The 27,532-nt window shown below is 39.1% G+C and overlaps 3 protein-coding genes across 3 annotated transcripts in view; 1 reads left to right on the top strand and 2 right to left on the bottom strand.

Annotated features, from left to right (window-relative positions):
* Positions 1–14,739, bottom strand: part of LOC138320888 (uncharacterized) — a gene marked incomplete in the record, with an annotated part of 67,572 nt that extends 52,833 nt beyond the window's left edge. Inside the window, 4 exon segments of the mRNA XM_069264176.1 lie at positions 138–235; positions 8,677–8,766; positions 9,203–9,269; positions 14,671–14,739. Coding sequence (XP_069120277.1) covers positions 138–235; positions 8,677–8,766; positions 9,203–9,253 — 239 coding nt within the window.
* Positions 14,740–14,758: 19 nt separating this feature from the next.
* Positions 14,759–27,532, bottom strand: part of LOC138322154 (TBC1 domain family member 2B-like) — a gene marked incomplete at its 3' end in the record, with an annotated part of 37,483 nt that continues 24,709 nt past the window's right edge. The window contains exons 19-20 of the mRNA XM_069266205.1: positions 15,110–15,289; positions 14,759–14,827 (exon numbers count right to left, since the gene is read on the bottom strand). Of these exons, the coding sequence (XP_069122306.1) occupies positions 14,759–14,827; positions 15,110–15,289 (249 nt within the window). The remainder of the gene's footprint in view (positions 14,828–15,109; positions 15,290–27,532) is intronic.
* LOC138320889 (protein scabrous-like) lies at positions 19,699–27,218 on the top strand. The gene is made up of 3 exons (XM_069264177.1): positions 19,699–20,224; positions 22,945–24,503; positions 24,913–27,218. Exons 1-3 carry the CDS (start codon positions 19,914–19,916, stop codon positions 25,527–25,529), a joined length of 2,487 nt encoding a protein of 828 aa, XP_069120278.1. The 5' UTR covers positions 19,699–19,913; the 3' UTR covers positions 25,530–27,218.

Here is a 27,532-nt window from a genome sequence, read left to right on the forward strand (position 1 = left end):
TGTGGTAGGAAGCACAAACTAGGGATGTTAGTGCCTACTATTTGAAGAAGTGGAAAAAAACTATTTTTCACCCTTTATACCATCATAATCATAATAAGTTTTGAGAGACTGATATTATGATTGATGAGCTGCATTACCGTGTTTTTGTGTTGTAGGCATACAACATCCAAGAGAGTGTTCCAAGCAACACGATGTTGTTATTTACAGGGTGTAGACACATTACTCGGGAGTCAAACTGAAACATAGACATATGACTAATGAGTTAAACTTAAATAAAGACATGTGAGTTATGAGTCAAACTTTAATTGACCCCAGTATACGATCTTTATAATGAGAAATCTTCCTATATATCAGACAAATATGTTGAAGCTATGATGTTTAAAAACATTAAAGAAAGAAATTTTAACAAGCATCGGAATGAAAGTGTTAACAGGGGGTAAAATTTATTGTATTGGTCAGCCTTAAAATGTCCATAATAATGGGATATTATTTATCTAAATGAAAAAAAGACTGTGTAACTACTTTAAGATAGATAAGTTTTAATTATGATTTTTGTTGCTGTGTATTACATTGAGATGGCACTATAAGATCAACATTAATATCAAAACTACAGTATCAAAATCAGACACATATACCACAGCCTCCCAAACCACACTCACATTAATATCAAAACTACAGTATCAAAATCAGACACATATACCACAGCCTCCAAAACCACATTTACAGTATCAAAATCAGACACATATACCACAGCCTCCCAAACCACACTTACAGTATCAAAATCAGACACATATACCACAGCCTCCCAAACCACACTTACAGGATCAAAATCAGACACATATACCACAGCCTCCCAAACCACACTTACAGTATCAAAATCAGACACATATACCACAGCCTCCCAAACCACACTTACAGTATCAAAATCAGACACATATACCACAGCCTCCCAAACCACACTTACAGCATCAAAATCAGACACATATACCACAGCCTCCCAAACCACACTTACAGTATCAAAATCAGACACATATACCACAGCCTCCCAAACCACACTCGCATTAATATCAAAACTACAGTATCAAAATCAGACACATATACCACAGCCTCCCAAACCACACTTACAGTATCAAAATCAGACACATATACCACAGCCTCCCAAACCACACTTACAGTATCAAAATCAGACACATATACCACAGCCTCCCAAACCACACTTACAGTATCAAAATTAGACACATATACCACAGCCTCCCAAACCACACTTACAGTATCAAAATTAGACACATATACCACAGCCTCCCAAACCACACTCACATTAATATCAAAACTACAGTATCAAAATCAGACACATATACCACAGCCTCCCAAACCACACTCACATTAATATCAAAACTACAGTATCAAAATCAGACACATATACCACAGCCTCCCAAACCACACTCACATTAATATCAAAACTACAGTATCAAAATCAGACACATATAACACAGCCTCCCAAACCACACTCACATTAATATCAAAACTACAGTATCAAAATCAGCCACATATAACACAGCCTCCAAAACCACACTCGCATTAATATCAAAACTACAGTACCAAAATCAGACACATATACCACAGCCTCAGAAATCACACTTGCATTAATATCAAAACTACAGTATCAAAATCAGACATATATACCACAGCCTCCCAAAGCACACTTACAATATCAAAATCAGACACATATACCACAGCCTCCCAAACCACACTCACATTAATATCAAAACTACAGTATCAAAATCAGACACATATACCACAGCCTCCCAAACCACACTCACATTAATATCAAAACTACAGTATCAAAATCAGACACATATACCACAGTATCCCAAACCACACTCGCATTAATATTAAAACTACAGTATAAAAAACAGACACATATACCACAGCCTCCGAAACCACACTCGCATTAATATCAAAACTACAGTATCAAAATCAGACACATATACCACAGCCTCCCAAACCACACTTACAGTATCAAAATCAGACACATATACCACAGCCTCCTAAACCACACTCACATTAATATCAAAACTTCAGTATCAAAATCAGACCCATATACCACAGCCTCCCAAACCACACTCACATTAATATGAAACTAGAGGCCAATGGACCTTAACGGTCATCTGACTATTGGCACAATACAACATAGTCATTTAAAGATCTTAGCCATTTTTACCCCTGTGATATTGAATGAAGGTCAAGGTCATTCATTTGAACAAACTTGGTAGCCCTTCATCCCAGCATGCTACAGGCCCAATATCAGTACCCTGGGCCTTCTGGTTCCTGAGAAAAACTACAGTATCAAAATCAGACACATATACCACAGCCTCCCAAACCACACTCACATTAATATCAAAACTACAGTATCAAAATCAGACACATATACCACAGCCTCCCAAACCACACTCACATTAATATCAAAACTACAGTATCAAAATCAGACACATATACCACAGCCTCCCAAACCACACTCACATTAATATCAAAACTACAGTATCAAAATCAGACACATATAACACAGCCTCCCAAACCACACTCGCATTAATATCAAAACTACAGTACCAAAATCAGACACATATACCACAGCCTCAGAAACCACACTTGCATTAATATCAAAACTACAGTATCAAAATCAGACATATATACCACAGCCTCCCAAACCACACTTACAATATCAAAATCAGACACATATACCACAGCCTCCCAAACCACACTCACATTAATATCAAAACTACAGTATCAAAATTAGACACATATACCACAGCCTCCGAAACCACACTCACATTAATATCAAAACTACAGTATCAAAATCAGACACATATACCACAGTATCCCAAACCACACTCGCATTAATATTAAAACTACAGTATCAAAATCAGACACATATACCACAGCCTCCGAAACCACACTCGCATTAATATCAAAACTACAGTATCAAAATCAGACACATATACCACAGCCTCCCAAACCACACTTACAGTATCAAAATCAGACACATATACCACAGCCTCCTAAACCACACTCACATTAATATCAAAACTTCAGTATCAAAATCAGACCCATATACCACAGCCTCCCAAACCACACTCACATTAATATGAAACTAGAGGCCAATGGACCTTAACGGTCATCTGACTATTGGCACAATACAACATAGTCATTTAAAGATCTTAGCCATTTTTACCCCTGTGATATTGAATGAAGGTCAAGGTCATTCATTTGAACAAACTTGGTAGCCCTTCATCCCAGCATGCTACAGGCCCAATATCAGTACCCTGGGCCTTCTGGTTCTTGAGAAGAAGTCATTGAAAGATTTTAGCCTATTTGACCCCTGTGACCTTGAATGAAGGTCAAGGTCATTTATTTGAACAAACTTGGTAGCCCTTCATCCCAGCATGCTACAGGCCCAATATCAGTACCCTGGGTCTTCTGGTTTTTGAGAAGAAGTCATTGAAAGATTTTAGCCTATTTGACCCCTGTGACCTTGAATGAAGGTCAAGGTCATTTATTTGAACAAAAACTTGATAGCCCTCCATCCTAGCATGCTACAGGCCAAATATCAGTACCCTGGGCCTTTTGGTTATTGAGAAGAAGTCGTTTGATTGAAAAGTTTACGCACGGCGGACGGCAGACGGCGCACGACGACGGACGGTGCATGATGACAATAGGTCATCCTGACCCTTTAGGTCAGATGACCTAAAAAACTACAGTATCAAAATCAGACACATATACCGCAGCCTCCCAAACCACACTCGCATAAATATCAAAACTACAGTATCAAAATCAGACACATATACCACAGCCTCCCAAACCACACTCACATTAATATGAAACTAGAGGCCAATGGGCCTTAACGGTCATCTGACTATTGGCACAATACAACATAGTCATTTAAACATAGTCATTCAAAGATTTTAGCCATTTTTACCCCTGTGATATTGAATGAAGATCAAGGTCATTTTTATAAAAACAAATATGGTAGCCCTTCATCCCAGCATGTCATAGGCCCAATATCAGGTCTCTAAGCCTCTTAGTTATTCACAAAATGTTGTTTAAATTGTTTTAGCATATTTGACCCCTGTGACCTTGAATGAAGGTCAAGGTCATTCATTTCAACAAACTTGGTAGCCCTTCATACCAGCATGCTATATGCCTAATATCAGTACCCTGGGCCTTCTAGTTCTTGAGAAGAAGTCGTTTGAAGATTTTAGCCTATTTAACCCCTGTGACCTTGAATGAAGGTCAAGGTTATTCATTTGAACAAACTTGTAGCCCTTCATCCCAGCATGCTACAGGCCCAATATCAGTACCCTGGGCCTTCTGGTTCTTGAGAAGAAGTCGTTGGAAGATTTTAACCTATTTAACCCCTGGGACCTTGAATGAAGGTCAAGGTCATTCATTTGAACAAACTTGGTGCCCTTCATCCCAGCATGCTACAGGCCCAATATCAGTACCCTGGGTCTTCTGGTTCTTGAGCAGAAGTCGTTGAAATATTTCAGCCTATTTGACCCCTGTGACCTTGAATGAAGATAAAGGTCATTCATTTGAACAAACTTCATAGCCCTTCATCCCAGCATGTCATAGGCCCAATATCAGGTCTCTAAGCCTCTTAGTTATTCACAAAAAGTTGTTTAAACTATTTTAGCCTATTTGACCCCTGTGACCTTGAATGAAGGTCAAGGTCATTCATTTCAACAAACTTGGTAGCCCTTCATACCAGCATGCTATATGCCTAATATCAGTACCCCGGGCCTTCTAGTTCTTGAGAAGATGTCGTTTGAAGATTTTAGCCTATTTCACCACTGTGACCTTGAATGAAGGTCAAGGTCATTCATTTGAACAAACTTTAGCCCTTCATCCCAGCATGCTACAGGCCCAATATCAGTACCCTGGGCCTTCTGGTTCTTGAGAAGAAGTCGTTGGAAGATTTTAGCCTATTTAACCCCTGTGACCTTGAATGAAGGTCAAGGTCATTCATTTGAACAAACTTGGTAGCCCTTCATCCCAGCATGCTGCAGGTCCAATATCAGTACCCTTGGCCTTCTGGTTTTTGAGAAGAAGTCGTTGGAAGATTTTAGCTTATTTAACCCCTGTGACCTTGAATGAAGATTAAGGTGTCAGGGGCCCAATATTAGGTATCTAGGCCTCTTAGTTATTCACAAGAATTTGTTTAAATGATTTTAGCCTATTTGACCCTTGTGACCTTGAATGAAGGTCAAGGTCATTCATTTGAATAAACTTGGTAGCCCTTCATACCAGCATGCTATATGCCTAATATCAGTACCCTGGGCCTTCTGGTTCTTGAGAAGAAGTCGTTTTAAGATTTTAGCCTATTTAACCCCTGTGACCTTGAATGAAGGTCAAGGTCATTCATTTGAACAAACTTGGTAGCCCTTTATCCCAGCATGCTACAGGCCCAATATCAGTACCCTGGGCCTTCTGGTTCTTGAGAAGAAGTCGTTGAAAGATTTTAGCCTATTTGACCCCTGTGACCTTGAATGAAGGTCAAGGTCATTCATTTGAACAAACTTGGTAGCCCTTCATCCCAGCATGCTGCAGGTCCAATATCAGTACCCTGGGTCTTCTGGTTCTTGAGAAGAAGTCGTTGAAATATTTCAGCCTATTTGATCCCTGTGACCTTGAATGAAGGTCAAGGTCATTTATTTGAACAAACTTGGTAGCCCTTCATCCCAGCATGCTACAGGCCCAATATCAGTACCCTGGGCCTTCTGGTTCCTGAGAAAAACTACAGTATCAAAATCAGACACATATACCACAGCCTCCCAAACCACACTCACATTAATATCAATACTACAGTATCAAAATCAGACACATATACCACAGCCTCCCAAACCACACTCGCATTAATATCAAAACTACAGTATCAAAATCAGACACATATACCACAGCCTCCCAAACCACACTCGCATCCTAAAGCTCAGCCATCTTAAGATGTTCATAGGACATGAATTAACCTACCTCTAAGTTGATATCGTACATTAAGATGTTTATAGTACATTAATTAACTTACCTCTAAGTTGATATCGTACATTGAGATGTTTATAGGACATTAATTAACCTACCTTTAAATTGATATCGTACATTGAGATGTTTATAGTACATTAATTAACCTACCTCTAAGTTGATATCGTACATTAAGATGTTTATAGGACATTAATTAACCTACCTTTAAATTGATATCGTACATTAAGATGTTTATAGGACATTAATTAACCTACCTCTAAATTGATATCGTACATTAAGATGTTTATAGGACATTAATTAACCTACCTCTAAATTGATATCGTACATTAAGATGTTTATAGGACATTAATTAACCTACCTCTAAATTGATATCGTACATTAAGATGTTTATAGGACATTAATTAACCTACCTCTAAATTGATATCGTACATTGAGATGTTTATAGGACATTAATTAACTTACCTCTAAATTGATATCGTACATTAAGATGTTTATAGGACATTAATTAACCTACCTTTAAATTGATATCGTACATTGAGATGTTTATAGGACATTAATTAACCTACCTCTAAATTGATATCGTACATTGAGATGTTTATAGGACATTAATTAACCTACCTCTAAATTGATATCGTACATTGAGATGTTTATAGGACATTAATTAACCTACCTTTAATTGATATCGTACATTGAGATGTTTATAACATTAATTAACCTACCTCTAAATTGATATCGTACATTGAGATGTTTATAGGACATTAATTAACCTACCTCTAAATTGATATCGTACATTAAGATGTTTATAGTACATTAATTAACCTACCTTTAAATTGATATCGTACATTGAGATGTTTATAGTACATTAATTAACCTACCTCTAAATTGATATCGTACATTAAGATGTTTATAGTACATTAATTAACCTACCTCTAAGTTGATATCGTACATTAAGATGTTCATAGTACATTAATTAACCTACCTCTAAATTGATATTGTACATTGAGATGTTTATAGGACATTAATTAACCTACCTTTAAATTGATATCGTACATTGAGATGTTTATAGTACATTAATTAACCTACCTCTAAATTGATATCGTACATTGAGATGTTTATAGGACATTAATTAACCTACCTCTAAATTGATATCGTACATTAAGATGTTTATAGGACATTAATTAACCTACCTTTAAATTGATATCGTACATTGAGATGTTTATAGTACATTAATTAACCTACCTCTAAATTGATATCGTACATTGAGATGTTTATAGGACATTAATTAATCTACCTCTAAGTTGATATCGTACATTGAGATGTTTATAGGACATTAATTAATCTACCTCTAAGTTGATATCGTACATTAAGATGTTTATAGTACATTAATTAACCTACCTCTAAGTTGATATCGTACATTAAGATGTTTATAGTACATTAATTAACCTACCTCTAAGTTGATATCGTACATTAAGATGTTTATAGGACATTAATTAACCTACCTTTAAATTGATATCGTACATTGAGATGTTTATAGGACATTAATTAACCTACCTCTAAGTTGATATCGTACATTAAGATGTTTATAGGACATTAATTAACCTACCTTTAAGTTGATATCGTACATTAAGATGTTTATAGGACATTAATTAACCTACCTCTAAGTTGATATCGTACATTGAGATGTTTATAGGACATTAATTAACTTACCTCTAAATTGATATCGTACATTAAGATGTTTATAGGACATTAATTAACTACCTCTAATTGATATCGTACATTGAGATGTTTTTATAGGACATTAATTAACCTACCTCTAAATGTTGATATCGTACATTAAGATGTTTATAGGACATTAATTAACCTACCTTAAATTGATATCGTACATTGAGATGTTTATAGGACATTAATTAACCTACCTCTAAATTGATATCGTACATTAAGATGTTTATAGGACATTAATTAACCTACCTCTAAGTTGATATCGTACATTAAGATGTTTATAGGACATTAATTAACCTACCTTTAAATTGATATCGTACATTGAGATGTTTATAGGACATTAATTAACCTACCTTTAAATTGATATCGTACATTAAGATGTTTATAGGACATTAATTAACCTACCTCTAAATTGATATCGTACATTGAGATGTTTATAGGACATTAATTAACCTACCTCTAAATTGATATCGTACATTGAGATGTTTATAGGACATTAATTAACCTACCTTTAAATTGATATCGTACATTGAGATGTTTATAGGACATTAATTAACCTACCTCTAAGTTGATATCGTACATTAATGTGTTATAGGACATTAATTAACCTACCTCTAAGTTGATATCGTACATTAAAGTGTTAATAGGACATTAATTAACCTACCTCTAAAGTTGATATCGTACATTAAAGTGTTTAATAGGACATTAATTAACCTACCTCTAAGTTGATATCGTACATTAAAGTGTTAATAGGACATTAATTAACCTACCTCTAAATTGATATCGTACATTAAAGATGTTTATAGGACATTAATTAACCTACCTCTAAATTGATATCGTACATTAAGATGTTTATAGGACATTAATTAACCTACCTCTAAGTTGATATCGTACATTAAAGTGTTAATAGGACATTAATTAACCTACCTCTAAGTTGATATTGTACATTAAGCCTTCTTCACTGGTGATTGGAGACTTTACCAACATTTTGATCACCATAGCAGAACCACACTTTACCTGGAGACACAATGTACATGTTTTACCATACATATGATCAGATGAAACAGTAAACTCAGTGCTATATGCCAGGATTTATTTCTCTGTTTTTATGCCTAAACCGTTTTTCACTCTGATTTTTTTGTAATTTTGAGTAATTGGGTTTTACTGAGTTGTGCTTAAAACAATTTCAATGTGATTAATTTCTGTTTTTTTAGTAACCTTCAAAAGATGCCTTTAATGTAAAGCAAAAATCAGTAAGTTAACAGTATTTAATAGTGTATCATTTTTAGTGAGCTACTAAAAGCTTTCAATTAGATGCCAAAGTGAACTGAAATGTTGGTAGAGATATTAGTTTTTAAATGTGTTTACATAGGTAATTGTACACTCCTTTTTTAAATAATTGGTTAGTTCGCTGTTTTTTTGTTTGATTTCTGTTAGTCGTAATATTGCTTACCATCCTCAACAGCGACAGCCGAACCAATTCCCATATAGTTACCGGTCTCATTTTCCATCTTGAAATACTACAAAAGAAATACAATTTCTATAAGTATATATTCAAAAAGTACACATCAAAATCTTGTTTCAAAATTCTTGTTTGTTTTGTTTCAATTTTAATTTTATTCTGCGAAATACATTTTTCTTCAATATTGATTTTCTACCAGATGTTCCCGTTCTGTGTCTGTCTCCCTACTTTCGTCCTCAGTGTACCTACCAGATGTTCCCGTTCTGTGTCTGTTCTTTGTCCTCATGTACCTACCAGATGTTCGTCTGTGTGTCCCTACTTTACGTCCTCAGTGTACCTACCAGATGTTCCCGTTCTGTGTCTGTCTCCCTACTTTACGTCCTCAGTGTACCTACCAGATGTTCCCGTTCTGTGTCTGTCTTCCTACTTTGTGTCCTCAGTGTACCTACCAGATGTTCCCGTTCTGTGTCTGTCTCCCTACTTTACGTCCTCAGTGTACCTACCAGATGTTCCCGTTCTGTGTCTGTCTCCCTACTTTACGTCCTCAGTGTACCTACCAGATGTTTCCGTTCTGTGTCTGTCTCCTACTTTACGTCCTCAGTGTACCTACCAGATGTTTCCGTTCTGTGTCCTGTCTCCCTACTTTGCGTCCTCAGTGTACCTACCAGATGTTTCCGTTCTGTGTCCGTCTTCCTACTTTACGTCCTCAGTGTACCTACCAGATGTTCCCGTTCTGTGTCTGTCTTCCTACTTTGTGTCCTCAGTGTACCTACCAGATGTTCCCGTTCTGTGTCTGTCTCCCTACTTTACGTCCTCAGTGTACCTACCAGATGTTCCCGTTCTGTGTCTGTCTTCCTACTTTGTGTCCTCAGTGTACCTACCAGATGTTCCCGTTCTGTGTCTGTCTCCCTACTTTGCGTCCTCAGTGTACCTACCAGATGTTCCCGTTCTGTGTATGTTTTCCTACTTTGCGTCCTCAGTGTACCTACCAGATGTTTCCGTTCTGTGTATGTTTTCCTACTTTGCGTCCTCAGTGTACCTACCAGATGTTTCCGTTCTGTGTATGTCTCCCTACTTTGCGTCCTCAGTGTACCTACCAGATGTTCCCGTTCTGTGTATGTCTTCCTACTTTGCGTCCTCAGTGTACCTACCAGATGTTCCCGTTCTGTGTCTGTCTCCTACTTTGCGTCCTCAGTGTACCTACCAGATGTTCCCGTTCTGTGTATGTCTTCCTACTTTGCGTCCTCAGTGTACCTACCAGATGTTCCCGTTCTGTGTATGTCTTCCTACTTTGCGTCCTCAGTGTACCTACCAGATGTTCCCGTTCTGTGTTGTCTTCCTACTTTGCGTCCTCAGTGTACCTACCAGATGTTCCCGTTCTGTGTATGTCTTCCTACTTTGCGTCCTCAGTGTACCTACCAGATGTTCCCGTTCTGTGTTGTCTTCCTACTTTACGTCCTCAGTGTACCTACCAGATGTTCCCGTTCTGTGTATGTCTTCCTACTTTGCGTCCTCAGTGTACCTACCAGATGTTCCCGTTCTGTGTATGTCTCTCCTACTTTACGTCCTCAGTGTACCTACCAGATGTTCCCGTTCTGTGTCTGTCTTCCTACTTTACGTCCTCAGTGTACCTACCAGATGTTCCCGTTCTGTGTCTGTCTCCCTACTTTACGTCCTCAGTGTACCTACCAGATGTTCCCGTTCTGTGTCTGTCTTCCTACTTTGCGTCCTCAGTGTACCTACCAGATGTTCCCGTTCTGTGTATGTCTTCCTACTTTGCGTCCTCAGTGTACCTACCAGATGTTCCCGTTCTGTGTATGTCTTCCTACTTTACGTCCTCAGTGTACCTACCAGATGTTCCCGTTCTGTGTATGTCTTCCTACTTTGCGTCCTCAGTGTACCTACCAGATGTTCCCGTTCTGTGTCCGTCTCCCTACTTTACGTCCTCAGTGTACCTACCAGATGTTCCCGTTCTGTGTATGTCTTCCTACTTTGCGTCCTCAGTGTACCTACCAGATGTTCCCGTTCTGTGTATGTCTTCCTACTTTGCGTCCTCAGTGTACCTACCAGATGTTCCCGTTCTGTGTATGTCTTCCTACTTTGCGTCCTCAGTGTACCTACCAGATGTTCCCGTTCTGTGTATGTCTTCCTACTTTGCGTCCTCAGTGTACCTACCAGATGTTCCCGTTCTGTGTATGTCTTCCTACTTTGCGTCCTCAGTGTACCTACCAGATGTTCCCGTTCTGTGTATGTCTTCCTACTTTGCGTCCTCAGTGTACATACCAGATGTTCCCGTTCTGTGTCCGTCTCCCTACTTTACGTCCTCAGTGTACCTACCAGATGTTCCCGTTCTGTGTCTGTCTTCCTACTTTGCGTCCTCAGTGTACCTACCAGATGTTCCCGTTCTGTGTATGTCTTCCTACTTTGCGTCCTCAGTGTACCTACCAGATGTTCCCGTTCTGTGTCTGTCTCCCTACTTTACGTCCTCAGTGTACCTACCAGATGTTCCCGTTCTGTGTATGTCTACCTACTTTACGTCCTCAGTGTACCTACCAGATGTTCCCGTTCTGTGTATGTCTTCCTACTTTGCGTCCTCAGTGTACCTACCAGATGTTCCCGTTCTGTGTATGTCTTCCTACTTTGCGTCCTCAGTGTACCTACCAGATGTTCCCGTTCTGTGTCCGTCTCCCTACTTTACGTCCTCAGTGTACCTACCAGATGTTCCCGTTCTGTGTATGTCTTCCTACTTTGCGTCCTCAGTGTACCTACCAGATGTTCCCGTTCTGTGTATGTCTTCCTACTTTGCGTCCTCAGTGTACCTACCAGATGTTCCCGTTCTGTGTATGTCTCCCTACTTTGCGTCCTCAGTGTACCTACCAGATGTTCCCGTTCTGTGTATGTCTTCCTACTTTGCGTCCTCAGTGTACCTACCAGATGTTCCCGTTCTGTGTATATTTTCCTACTTTGCGTCCTCAGTGTACCTACCAGATGTTCCCGTTCTGTGTCTGTCTCCCTACTTTACGTCCTCAGTGTACCTACCAGATGTTCCCGTTCTGTGTATGTCTTCCTACTTTGCGTCCTCAGTGTACCTACCAGATGTTCCCGTTCTGTGTCTGTCTTCCTACTTTACGTCCTCAGTGTACCTACCAGATGTTCCCGTTCTGTGTCTGTCTTCCTACTTTGCGTCCTCAGTGTACCTACCAGATGTTCCCGTTCTGTGTCTGTCTTCCTACTTTGCGTCCTCAGTGTACCTACCAGATGTTCCCGTTCTGTGTATGTCTCCCTACTTTGCGTCCTCAGTGTACCTACCAGATGTTTCCGTTCTGTGTCTGTCTTCCTACTTTGCGTCCTCAGTGTACCTACCAGATGTTCCCGTTCTGTGTATGTCTTCCTACTTTACGTCCTCAGTGTACCTACCAGATGTTCCCGTTCTGTGTATGTCTTCCTACTTTGCGTCCTCAGTGTACCTACCAGATGTTCCCGTTCTGTGTATGTCTCCCTACTTTGCGTCCTCAGTGTACCTACCAGATGTTCCCGTTCTGTGTCTGTCTTCCTACTTTACGTCCTCAGTGTACCTACCAGATGTTCCCGTTCTGTGTCTGTCTCCCTACTTTACGTCCTCAGTGTACCTACCAGATGTTCCCGTTCTGTGTATGTCTTCCTACTTTACGTCCTCAGTGTACCTACCAGATGTTCCCGTTCTGTGTATGTCTCCCTACTTTGCGTCCTCAGTGTACCTACCAGATGTTCCCGTTCTGTGTATGTCTTCCTACTTTACGTCCTCAGTGTACCTACCAGATGTTCCCGTTCTGTGTCTGTCTCCCTACTTTACGTCCTCAGTGTACCTACCAGATGTTCCCGTTCTGTGTATGTCTTCCTACTTTACGTCCTCAGTGTACCTACCAGATGTTCCCGTTCTGTGTATGTCTTCCTACTTTGCGTCCTCAGTGTACCTACCAGATGTTCCCGTTCTGTGTATGTCTTCCTACTTTACGTCCTCAGTGTACCTACCAGATGTTCCCGTTCTGTGTATGTCTTCCTACTTTACGTCCTCAGTGTACCTACCAGATGTTCCCGTTCTGTGTCTGTCTCCCTACTTTGCGTCCTCAGTGTACCTACCAGATGTTCCCGTTCTGTGTATGTCTTCCTACTTTACGTCCTCAGTGTACCTACCAGATGTTCCCGTTCTGTGTATGTCTCCCTACTTTACGTCCTCAGTGTACCTACCAGATGTTCCCGTTCTGTGTCTGTCTTCCTACTTTACGTCCTCAGTGTACCTACCAGATGTTCCCGTTCTGTGTATGTCTTCCTACTTTACGTCCTCAGTGTACCTACCAGATGTTCCCGTTCATGTCTTCCTACTTTCGTCCTCAGTGTACCTACCAGATGTTCCCGTTCTGTGTATGTCTTCCTACTTTACGTCCTCAGTGTACCTACCAGATGTTCCCGTTCTGTGTTGTCTTCCTACTTTACGTCCTCAGTGTACCTACCAGATGTTCCCGTTCTGTGTTTGTCTTCCTACTTTGCGTCCTCAGTGTACCTACCAGATGTTCCCGTTCTGTGTATGTCTTCCTACTTTACGTCCTCAGTGTACCTACCAGATGTTCCCGTTCTGTGTCTGTCTTCCTACTTTACGTCCTCAGTGTACCTACCAGATGTTCCCGTTCTGTGTATGTCTTCCTACTTTGCGTCCTCAGTGTACCTACCAGATGTTTCCGTTCTGTGTCTGTCTTCCTACTTTCGTCCTCAGTGTACCTACCAGATGTTCCCTTTCTGTGTCCCTTCCCTACTTTACGTCCTCAGTGTACCTACCAGATGTTCCCGTTCTGTGTCTGTCTTCCTACTTTACGTCCTCAGTGTACCTACCAGATGTTCCCGTTCTGTGTCTGTCTTCCTACTTTGCGTCCTCAGTGTACCTACCAGATGTTCCCGTTCTGTGTTTGTCTTCCTACTTTGCGTCCTCAGTGTACCTACCAGATGTTCCCGTTCTGTGTCTGTCTCCCTACTTTACGTCCTCAGTGTACCTACCAGATGTTCCCGTTCTGTGTATGTCTTCCTACTTTGCGTCCTCAGTGTACCTACCAGATGTTCCCGTTCTGTGTATGTTTCCTACTTTACGTCCTCAGTGTACCTACCAGATGTTCCCGTACTGTGTCTGTCTTCCTACTTTGCGTCCTCAGTGTACCTACCAGATGTTCCCGTTCTGTGTCTGTCTTCCTACTTTACGTCCTCAGTGTACCTACCAGATGTTCCCGTTCTGTGTATGTTTTCCTACTTTACGTCCTCAGTGTACCTACCAGATGTTCCCGTTCTGTGTATGTCTTCCTACTTTGCGTCCTCAGTGTACCTACCAGATGTTCCCGTTCTGTGTCTGTCTTCCTACTTTACGTCCTCAGTGTACCTACCAGATGTTCCCGTTCTGTGTATGTTTTCCTACTTTGCGTCCTCAGTGTACCTACCAGATGTTCCCGTTCTGTGTATGCCAGACGCTGAAGTTCTTTTTGCTTGTGTTTTGTCTTTCAGTGTTTTTAGGTCAGTGTACCTACGTTCCTGTTTGGTTGCCATGTTCTTGTCGCCTTGGAAACCCTTGAAACCTTTAATGTCTTCAAAGGCGACCTATCAATGAGAGGATGATATCATCATCAGTACATTAAACTGTAAACAGCTCTGATATCCTGACCTAATCTACATATTTCAAAATTGAACAGAACACTTTAACAGTCTTTTATTCTTGAAAGCAAATGGGCTACATTTCTATCATTTGTCTGTTCTACCAAAAGATTGTAACACAGTCTGTATTATCAAAAGATGTACAGCTATAATTTGACAAATGACAAATGGTTGTTATCATTTTCATGTTCTGTGTCTTATTCGTTATTGCAACAGACCAGGACAGACCTTGATCAGGCTTTCAGCATCAAATGTAAGCTTGGCACAGGCCTTAAGGTGTCTCATAATGCTGATGGTATCTGTCTTCTGTAAGATTTCTTTCTCATTCATTTTGAGGATAGCAAGTGTGAAACGGAACAGAACCTTCGGTCCCTCTAACAGGAAACAATCCCAGATCCTTAATAAGGTCTGCAAAAAAAGCATATTTAGTATATTTAGATGGAAGATTATGCAGAATTTATTCATAAATAACTTATACAGGTACACAAAGTATACAAAGCTTCTATAGGTACACAAAGTATACAGAGCTTATAAAGGTACAAACAATATAGAGGGCTCGAACAGGTATACACAGTATATCAGGCTTATACGGTACACAAAGTATAAACAGCTTGAACAGGTACACTCAGTATACAGGGCTTGTACAGATACACACAGTATACTTGGTTTATACCGATAAACACAGTATACAGGGCTTATACAGGTATACATAGTATACCAGGCTTATACATGTACACAAAGTATAAACAGCTTGAACAGGTACACACAGTATACAGGGCTTGTACAGGTAAACATAGTATACCAGGCTTATACATGTACACAAAGTATACAGGGCTTCAGTAAAGGTTCACACAGTATACTTATTATATACAGATAAACACACTGTACAGGGCTTATACAGGAACACACAGTATACAGGGCTTGTACAGGTAAACATAGTATACCAGGCTTATACATGTACACAAAGTATACAGGGCTTCAGTAAAGGTTCACACAGTATACTTATTTTATACAGATAAACACAGTGTACAGGGCTTATACAGGAACACACAGTATACAGGGCTTATACAGGTAAACATAGTATACCAGGCTTATACATGTACACAAAGTATACAGGGCTTCAGTAAAGGTTCACACAGTATACTTATTTTATACAGATAAACACAGTGTACAGGGCTTATACAGGAACACACAGTGTACAGGGCTTATACAGGTAAACATAGTATACCAGGCTTATACATGTACACAAAGTATACAGGGCTTCAGTAAAGGTTCACACAGTATACTTATTTTATACAGATACACACAGTATACAGGGCTTATACAGGAACACACAGTGTACAGGGCTTATACAGGTAAACATAGTATACCAGGCTTATACATGTACACAAAGTATACAGGGCTTCAGTAAAGGTTCACACAGTATACTTATTTTATACAGATAAACACAGTGTACAGGGCTTATACAGGAACACACAGTATACAGGGCTTATACAGGTAAACATAGTATACCAGGCTTATACATGTACACAAAGTATACAGGGCTTCAGTAAAGGTTCACACAGTATACTTATTTTATACAGATACACACAGTATACAGGGCTTATACAGGAACACACAGTGTACAGGGCTTATACAGGTAAACATAGTATACCAGGCTTATACATGTACACAAAGTATACAGGGCTTCAGTAAAGGTTCACACAGTATACTTATTTTATACAGATACACACAGTATACAGGGCTTATACAGGAACACACAGTGTACAGGGCTTGTACAGACACACACAGTATACAGGGGTTATACAGGTACACATAGTGTACAGGGCTTGTACAGACACACACAGTATACAGGGCTTATACAGGTACACACAGTATATAGGGCTTGTACAGATACACACAATATACTTGGTTTATACCGATATACACAGTATACAGGGCTTATACATGTACACAAAGTATACAGGGCTTATAGTAAAGGTTCACACAGTATACTTATTTTATACAGATACACACAGTATACAGGGCTTATACAGGAACACACAGTGTACAGGGCTTGTACAGACACACACAGTATACAGGGGTTATACAGGTACACACATTATACCGGGCTTATACAGGTACACAAAGTATAAACGGCAATATACACAGTATACCGGGCTTGAACAGGTACACACAGTATACAGAGTTTGAACAGGTACACACAGTATTCAGTGCTTATATAGGTACACATAGTATACAGGGCTTGTATGGGTACACATGATATACAGAGATTGTAAAGGTACACATAGTACACAGGGCTTGTACAGGTACACACAGTATATAGGGCTTATACGGGTATAAACAGTATACAGGGCTTATACAGGTACACAAAATATACATAGCTTATACAGGTACACAATTTATATATGGCTTGTACAGGTATACACAACATACAGGGCTTATACAGATACACACAGTATACAGGGCTTGTCCGATACACACAGTATACAAGGCTTGTACAGGTACACGCAGTATACAGGGTTTATACAGGTATACACAGTTTACAGGGCTTGTACAGGTACACACAGTATACAGGGCTTATACAGGTTCACATAGTATACAGGGCTTGTACAGGTACACACACTATACAGCACTTGTATAGGTACATACAATATACAGGGCTTATACAGGTAACAAAGTATACAGGGCTGGTACAGGTACACACAGTATATAGGGCTTATACAGGTACACACAGTATACAGGGCTTGTACAGGTAAACACTGTACACAGGGCTTGTACAGGTACACACAGTATACAGAGCTTATACAGGTACACACAGTATACAGGGCTTGTACAGGTACACACAGAATACAGGGCTTGTACAGGTTCACACAATATAAAGGGCATGTACAGGTACACACAGTATACTGGGCTTGTACATGTTCACAGAATATAAAGGGCATTTACAGGTAAATACTATATACAGTGCTTGTACAGGTATACACAGTATACAGGGCTTGAACAGGTACACACAGTATACAGGGCTTAAACAGGTACACAAAGAATAAACGGCTTGAACAGGTACACATAGTGTACAGGGCTTATATAGGTTCACACAGTATACAGGGCTTGTACAGGTAAACACTGTATACAGGGCTTGTACAGGTAAACACTGTATACAGGGCTTATACAGGTAAACACTGTATACAGGGCTTGTACAGGTACACACAGTATACAGGGCTTGTACAGGTATACACAGTATATAGGGCTTGTACAGGTACACGCAGTATACAGTTCTTATATAGGTACATACAGTTTACAGGACCGGGCTTGTACAGGTTCACACAGTGTACAGGGCTTGTACAGGTACACAAAGTATAATGGGCTTGTACATGTTCACAGAATAAAAAGGGCATGTACAGTTAAATACTATATACAGGGCTTGTACAGGTACACACAGTATACAGGGCTTGAACAGGTACACACAGTATACAGGGCTTATACAGGTACACACAGTATACAGAGCTTATATAGGTTCACACAGTATACAGGGCTTGTACAGGTACACACACTATACAGGGCTTGTATAGGTACATACAATATACAGGGCTTATACAGGTAACAAAGTATACAGGGCTTGTACAGGTTCACACAATATAAAGGGCATGTACAGGTAAACACTGTATACAGGGCTTGTACAGGTAAACACTGTATACAGGGCTTATACAGGTACACACAGTATACAGGGCTTGAACAGGTACACACAGTATATAGGGCTTGCACAGGTACACACAGTATACAGGGCTTATACAGATACACACAATATACAGTTCTTATATAGGAACATACAGTTTACAGGACTTGTACAGGTACACACAGTATACATGACTTATACAGGTTCACACAGTATACAGGGCTTATACAGGTACATACAGTATACATGACTTATACAGGTACACACAGTATACAGGGCTTGTACAAGTACATACAGTATACAGGGCTTATACAGGTACATACAGTATACACGGCTTATACAGGTACACACAGTATACAGGGCTATTACAGGTACACACAGTATACCGGGCTTGTATAGGTACACACAGTATACAGGGCTTGTACAGGTATACACAGTATACAGAGCTTATACAGGTATACAAGTATACAGAGCTTATACGGGTGCACACAGTATACAGGGCTTGTACAGGTACACACAGTATATAGGGCTTATACAGGTACACACAGCATACAGGTAATACACAGAGAAAATTAGTGTTTTAAAAAGCTATTAGAAATGCATGGAAACCAAGCTTAGTTTTAATTAAGTTTTATTTATTATTCAACACACATGTAAATATACCAAATAATGATCAAATACATTTAGGATGATACTGAATGGATAATGTCTGTTATTTGTATTATTATTTGTATTATTATCACTAACAGACTCTAGCTAGTACACAGATATTTTCCTCAGTCAGAATTACATAGAAAACAACTGCCTCACACATTATCAATAAAACAGAGCCATGTCCTCAATGTCACTTGTATGTGTCTGATATAACATGATTATCCCTAATGGGCCCCCAGTAGTGTCTGCAGATGTCCCTTGTGGGCCCCAAGTTGTACTTATCCTTAAAAGACAAGTAGGCAAAGCCATCACAACAAAGGATTCCATTGAATAACACAGCAAATCAATACATTAGTCATGTACCCCAAAATATGCCTCTCATAAAACAACATTAAAAGTCATAATTCCTCTAGACTAACAAAACCCAATTACTTGCCAGTTACCCCCAAATAGGCCTCTCCTTTCAAAAGTAAAACTAGGCTGGACTGTTCTATATTAGTGTACATCACCCCCTGCAGCTGGAGTGAGCTGCTCCAACAGAGTTTGTACTGCTCTGGTATCAGACAGCCAACACAGTACTCAGAGGAGGCATTGGTCACCAGGCGCTATATGTCACTTTCAACTTGACCAGCTGGACAGTGCCTAGGATGACCACACCAGATTACAGAGGTACCATGGCTGTAAAGTATTAAGGCTGCCACCATGAGTCCCTGTGTGGTGGGGATGGTTCTATGTCTTTTGATGCCATCCTTACATACTGTCACTACTGAGTCACTCGACCCCCTCACCACTGACCCTCCCGTCACTGACTCTGTCACTGCCGCGGGAGGCTACACACCAACAGGGGACCCTGGATCTTCGAACACCCCAACTCAACTCCCTGGGACACTTCCCAGCGCCCATTCCACAGACGTTCCTGACCACAGTCATTACGAAATCACAAAGCTATCATCAAAGACAGACTTTCTGATGAGAAAATTAAGGCAATTGGAAAGAGACAGACAGTCCGACAGGTGAGCTTTTCAACCAACCTTATAATTTCAACTTTTTATCATCACATTTTTCTGTTTTCTCACAACAATCTTTTGTTTTCATATCATGCAATTTTGCATTTGAATGTTATCATCTCACTCATCAACAGATTTATCTCACTCATCAAAGAGTCATTTTTCACTTATATATATATTGTTATCTCACTCACTAATGTTCTCATCTCACTCATCAATATTGTCATCTCATTCATCATCTCACTCATTGATATTATCATCTCACTCATCAATATTGTCATCTGACTCATCAACATTATCATCTCACTCATCAATATTGTCATCTCACATATCAAATACTTGCTCACGTTTTATTGCATTTTAAGAAGAATCCATTTCTTTTCTAATATTGAAATCACTATCATTTCTGTTCTGTTGGTGACTAAAATGTTTCCTCCCCCTACATAAAATGTGATGCCTAGATTTCCACCTACATTCCTGCCCTGAAGTATACCGCGGATCTTTGCACCTTATCTGAGCCCCAGATCACAGTAAAATATATATAATGCCAGTCTGTGTGTGGTTATAATGGCCACACTAAGTCCCTGTTGTGGATCAATGCTAACTTAAGAGGATTCTGAAATCAATACAACTTTTTAATTGTCAATTGTAACAAAAGCATTAATGACACCAGGCTTCCTGACACATGGTGTCAAGTGTGTTACTCAATCTCTCTTAGGTCCTTTGTACTCACAGGGACTTGACACAACTCTCCACAACTCAGCAAAATCTTATTAAATCTGGTACTTAGTAGAGAGCAATACACTGTAATGTAAAACCTGACAAGCGAGAACCTCTGTATAAAGACCGCCTGCTTGATAAAACAGGTGACTACCTCTATATAAAGAACATTTGTTTGATAAGACAGGCAACCACCTCTGTATAAAGACCACTTGTTTGATAAGACAGGTGACCAAATCTGTATAAAGACCACTTGTTTGATAAGACAGGTGACCAAATCTGTATAAAGACCGCCTGCTTGATAAGTCAGGTGACTACCTCTATTTAAAGAACACTTGTTTGATAAGACAGGTGACCAAATCTGTATAAAGACCACTTGTTTGATAAGACAGGTGACCAAATCTGTATAAAGACCACTTGTTTGATAAGACAGGTGACCACCTCTGTATAAAGACTACCTGCTTGATTAGACAGGTTTTAATGAATCATAATTATGACTTCATCAGGTTACATGTATAAATGTTAGTTATCATTGCACTACACAGATATACAAATGATGAGTTGAGCAGTTTTACCAGCCCCTGTGCTACAGTGTTGTAAAGTAAAATCATTGAATTATAGAACAGTTTAATAGATGATGAGATGAGCAGTTTTACCAGCCCCTGTGCTACAGTGTAGTTAAGTGAAATCATTAGATTATAGAGCAGTTTTATAGATGATGAGTTGAGCAGTTTTACCAGACCCTGTGCTACAGTGTAGTAAAGTGAAATCATTAGATTATAGAGCAGTTTTATAGATGATGAGTTGAGCAGTTTTACCAGACCCTGTGCTACAGTGTAGTAAAGTGAAATCATTAGATTATAGAGCAGTTTTATAGATGATGAGTTGAGCAGTTTTACCAGACCCTGTGCTACAGTGTAGTAAAGTGAAATCATTAGATTATAGAGCAGTTTTATAGATGATGAGTTGAGCAGTTTTACCAGACCCTGTGCTACAGTGTAGTAAAGTGAAATCATTAGATTATAGAGCAGTTTTATAGATGATGAGTTGAGCAGTTTTACCAGACCCTGTGCTACAGTGTAGTAAAGTGAAATCATTAGATTTCTGAGCAGTTTTCCAGTAACAGGCGATTCATTATACCTATAAATACACAGAAAACACAGATAGTATCAAAAAGTGTAATTAAACATCAAGGGTTTTAGATGTCTGACCTTGTTAAAATGGACTGTTTATTGATGTTAAAGTAAATCTTAAGCTGATGAATCACAAACACACACCATGTAAAAACTGCAAACTTATAGAGTTTATTTCCCCCTCCCCCCATATCCAGGCATATATCTGTAAGAGTAAATGAAAAGAAACACTTTTATGGGTGGCAAGTCCATGAATGTTCATGAAGAACTTCAGCTGCAGGAAGTGTGGCGTACTGGCTAGAGCAGTCGTTTTTGGTTCTTGCATCCAATATTTCAGTATCTCAATTCACAACAATAATCCCTAAACATCCCTAAATACCAATTTTCATTGCAATCCGACAATATTATGTTTTTTGTAAGTAGAGGTCACTGTGTGAATCGTGGACTTCCAGACCTCTTCAACCTGTATTCATTGTATTCAGTGCCCATCAAACACCCCTGTATACATATTTTCACTTTAATCAGACAATTTTAGATTTGACCCCTTTAGAGGCCATTACAACCATTTTAGACTTCCAGACATTGCCATTTTAGAATACATGTAGGGCTCCCACACTGGCCCTATTCAGTAATAATAAAAAAATCTGTCAAAAATAGCAATCAAACTTTGCCAAGTTAGTAGGCTATTTAATCCTTTTAACGAAAAGAAAATGGTTTTTAGTATTTCTTTACAGTCAATTTTGCTTTTCAACTTAATTGTTTTTAGAAAATTTACAGATACATAGTTGAGCAAACATTCCTTTTTCCCATTTCACTGAGACTGTATAGAAGATAGTTTCAGTAATTATAATTTTCTTTTTGTCATCATTGCAGGGACAAGATAAGTGACCTAGAACGTCACAGTATAGAGAATAATGATGATGCTATCAGAGCTTTGGCATCAACAATGGAACTTCAGCACCATATGTCAGAGATACAGGACAGACTCACCCAGCTCGAGGAAAATGTCGACAATTATCGTCTCAACATGGACAACATGCGTCTTGAGCAAGAACAGATAAAAACTGAATTGGACGGTTACAAGAAAGTGAAGGACAGCACTAGAAGGTCTTTCCGTAAACTTGACCGACAATTTGGAAAATATTCACTACGACTTGAAAATCTTGAGAATGATATAAAAAACATCTCCGTAAATGCATTTGATATGATGGAAATACACCAGGAAAATATAAGTGATAATCTGGCTAAAATACAAGGTTTACAGCAGCTCATAGAGAATAGAACAAAACCTTTTATAGAAGGAAACTTCCGTCACATCATGTCAAGGATGAGTAAATTAGACAGTAACATGTCATTCCCGAGCTCCACTCTACACCTACAGACAAGTGACGGAGGGTCTGGGGACATAGAAACAGACTATATCCTAACTCCAATGGAGGAGAGTTCCAATGAGATAGACCCAGGCAGTGGGGAGGAGACGTTGAGGGAGATACCGGTCAGTGTTCTACCCCACAGACATCCTCAGTACCTCAACACCGAGGATTTTATACTGGAGATTCAGGAACGCGATGAGGAAATATCCGACTTGGAAAAGATGTATGATGAGTTGAAGGTGGGTTTAACTAGTTTGGAGTCCAAACTAACTTCGATCCAACTTGGAGATTTCATGGGCAAGTTACAGGAATCTCTCCTCAACTTCACACAAAATGTTATTACTTTGGACCAATGGAAGATGGCCAGTACTGACATTGTGAATTCTACTCAGTTTAACCAGCGTCAGATCACTTCTCTCACTAACATGATCCTCAACAATACTAACCATGTACGAGATGTCGAGTGGAAGGTCGCTGATGTTCAGTCGCTAGGTTACCAACAATTCAACTTACTCAGAATGTACGTGATTCAGCTTAATAACTCTGTTATGGACATGAAGGAGACAATGTCAAACCTTCGCAAAATGCAACAACAACAACAACAGAAACAACAAGTAGAAAATGTAAATATTGAAACGCCAAGACAACCTTTTGATAATGCATTGCCGTTTGATACAGAACATTTAGACACATTGAAATCACGAGTGGAAGATTTGTCACTGCAGATCATTTACAATGAAAACAGAATTTCAAAACTAGAAATTAACGCCCTCAATGAATCATTGTTTGAGTGTAGAAAATACAGCACAGACGGAAATCAGGATGCAAAGATAACCCAACTCAAACAGGAAGTGTCGAAACTTATAGAAACAGAAGTCATGGTCAAGGAGATGCTTAAGAGGCTTGATCAGGGTCTGTTCCGCATTCACCTGACCAACACCAACCAATCAGATGTCATCAGAGATATGGTAAAAGAAATAGAGTATCTCAACAGTAATGTCACTGTTATAGACGAACTGAAACAGGAAGTGGATCATGTAAGGTTCATGTTGCCTCAAGGTAAGGTCAAGGTCATTGTCAAGGTCACAGATGGTCATTGTCAATTTGTTTGTAAATCCTTTATTGATGTGGTTGTAGACTTTTAAAACCAGACAACTGTAGCAGCTTTACAGTATTGTTGCAAAATCCACATTTTTGTAGTAAATCAAGCATTAAGTAAAAGCAGTTAATGCTATAATCTATTAAAGAATTAATGAAAGTAAACTGCTCTGAAATGATTGTAAACCAACTGACTTCTGAAGTGCCTTCATGTGTAGCACCACTTTCAGGGAAATTACTGTTAATTGTAGATGAAATGTTTTCTTTCTTGGCAAATCGGGCATAAAAGAATTCTGTCAAATAAAGTTTGTTGTACACCATTGATAAAATCATGTAGGTATTTGAGCTTATTGCTGTACATCTATTACAGATTGTGAAGACTATTACGATCGTGGCTATCACGGATCAGGTCAATATGTGATTTACCCAGCTAATGCCTCACGCTCACTCAAAGTTAACTGTGATATGGAAGATGGGACGGGAGGTTGGACCCTCATACAACGACGATTTGATGGTAGTGAGGAATTTGCCCGAAGTTGGAATGATTACAAAGCAGGCTTTGGTTCTAGTGATAACGAATTTTGGCTAGGAAATGACCTTATTCACTCGCTAACCTCTAATAAAAACCTGTCATTAAAGATTGACATGGTGGATATGAACAATAAATATTGGACAGTGACTTACTCTCATTTCAGTATCGGGAACGAGGACAGTAAATACAAGTTACATGTGGATGGTTACCAAGGTAACGCCACTGACTCCCTCGAGTACTCGGATGAGATGGGGTTCAGCGCCCCAGACCAGGATAACGATGGGAGCAGTACTAACTGTGCCATGTATTACACTGCTGGGTGGTGGTACAAACATTGTCATTACAGTAACCTTAACGGGCGTTACCAACTCGGCATGGTCTGGTACAACTACGACAAGGGCGAGTGGATACAGCTCAAACAAGCCACAATGAAAGTCAAAGCTATGGTTGTATAATATACATTGTCAGGGCCATGACGAAAATCAAAGCTTTAGTTATATAATATAAAATGTCAGGGCCATGCCGAAAGTCAGAGCTTTAGCTGTATAATATACAATTATGGCCTTCTGTGGAGGTATACATCTAGAAATGTCTCCCTGGAAAGAGTTTTTTCCGAGAGAAAATAACTCTTCCCAGGGAGATAATTCTAGATGTATCTGACACATACGGACATAATTATTTTGTCATACAGAACAAAATTAAAAGAAAAAAATCTCTGGTAAAAGACTAAATTTGTCGGGCTGCAAAAAAAATAAGAGGCAGCGTTGCCGTTGTTGGTTGACGTTGCAGATGACGTCAACTTCCAGTCACAGGCGGAGCTTCCAAGGGGTTATTTCCCTGGAGTTATTTCCCTCGCCTTTCAAAGTCAGTGAAACATCTATCTTATTCAATGTCATGTGATCAAGTTTAATCCAATCTGAATATTCTAAATGAAAGTGAGGTATAATAACATACATTGTCAGGGCCATGACGAGAGTCAGATCTTTAGTTGTATAATATACATTGTCAGTTGGGGTTGCTGTGGCTGAGTGGTGATGATGTCCCAACATATTACCACAAGCCCTCCACCTCTGGGACTCAAGTTTGGATCCCATGTGGGGCAATTGCCAGGTACTGACCGCTTGTCAGCGGTTTTTCTCTGGGTGCTCCGCCATCAAACCTGGCACGTCCTTACATGACCCTGGCTGTTGAAAGGATATAAAACTAAATATCCCAACAACGTAACCGACATTGTTCCGGCCACTATGAAATTTAAAGCTTTGGCTGTATAATGTTAGTGTTTGATGTGTGATATAGACTTGACATTTTACCCAGCTAGGCCAGGTTATACTAGGCGCTCTGTGTCCACCTAATTAATTAGCACTCGTGGATAAAAGTGCTCAAGATAGTAAGTTCATTTTCTATATCTAGCAGTACACATGTTCAACTGTGACACAAAAATAAGTAAGCAACATTCCAAAAATATGTTCTAGGGCTGACTTCTGTAACATTCACAATGGTAACAGGTTGTTACTTTGGTAATTATGGTAATTGTTAAATAAGGAAACATAGGAGTACCTTAACATCTAAATATGCATGCTGTAGATAGATGTGTTAACTTGTCACTGGTTACTATAGTAACTATATAATGATAGGATGAAAGAGTTCTCACTTCAAGTTTGAGAGTACTATGCAATATATACGGTGGTTGATTTGTGCCGTTTCGTCTTTTTGCCCCAAAAAGACAAAAATTAAATATTTCTGTATCTTGTTTTTCGCATCGAAAAGACGAAATTTAAAATTCTAAATTTTCATCTTTTCGTGGTAAAAAGACAAAAAGACAAGATTTTTTAAGGCAAAAAGACGAAAGACGAAATGGTACAAATCAGCCATCATCAATATGCTGTATATAACTGTTATCAATGTATGATACAATAAAAGTGGCGACTAAGGGTTAGTTTCATGACATAGTAGGGATGTTACCACAGTAAATGTTATTTGAAATGTTACTATGAGAGGTGAGATAATGGTAGTAATGGTAGGTGAGGTGTAACCATGGTAACTATAATAGATGAGATGTAACCATGGTAACTTTAGGAGATGAGATGTAACCATTGTGACTTTAGGAGATGAGATGTAACCATGGTAACTGTAGGATATGAGATGTAAACATGTAACCATTGTGACTTTAGGAGATGAGATGTAACCATGGTAACTGTAGGATATGAGATGTAAACATGGTAACTTTAGGAGATGAGATGTAACCATTGTGACTTTAGGAGATGAGATATTACCATGGTAACTATGGGAGGTATGATACAAAGCTTTGGTTGAAAGTTAAGACCTGCTATTGCTTTCATATCAACATGATTGAGTGACAGACAACTGTTATAAAATAAATTATTTGTATATAATGTGCTATATCAATTTCGTTTCTTGTCATTTGATTTTTAATTTGTGTTCTTATCAGTTTTATATC

This window comes from Argopecten irradians, chromosome 4, assembly GCF_041381155.1.
Source record: "Argopecten irradians isolate NY chromosome 4, Ai_NY, whole genome shotgun sequence".
In the NCBI taxonomy this organism is placed as follows: Eukaryota; Metazoa; Mollusca; class Bivalvia; order Pectinida; family Pectinidae; genus Argopecten; species Argopecten irradians.

What these genes read in the sequence shown, in the direction of transcription:
- LOC138320889 (XM_069264177.1), top strand. Translation starts at nt 19,914, where the DNA reads ATGAGTCCCTGTGTGGTGGGGATGGTTCTATGTCTTTTGATGCCATCC. An exon ending in AGAGACAGACAGTCCGACAG is followed by an intron (nt 20,225 to 22,944) that starts GTGAGCTTTTCA and finishes TCATCATTGCAG; the next exon opens with GGACAAGATAAGTGACCTAG. An exon ending in AAGGTTCATGTTGCCTCAAG is followed by an intron (nt 24,504 to 24,912) that starts GTAAGGTCAAGG and finishes CATCTATTACAG; the next exon opens with ATTGTGAAGACTATTACGAT.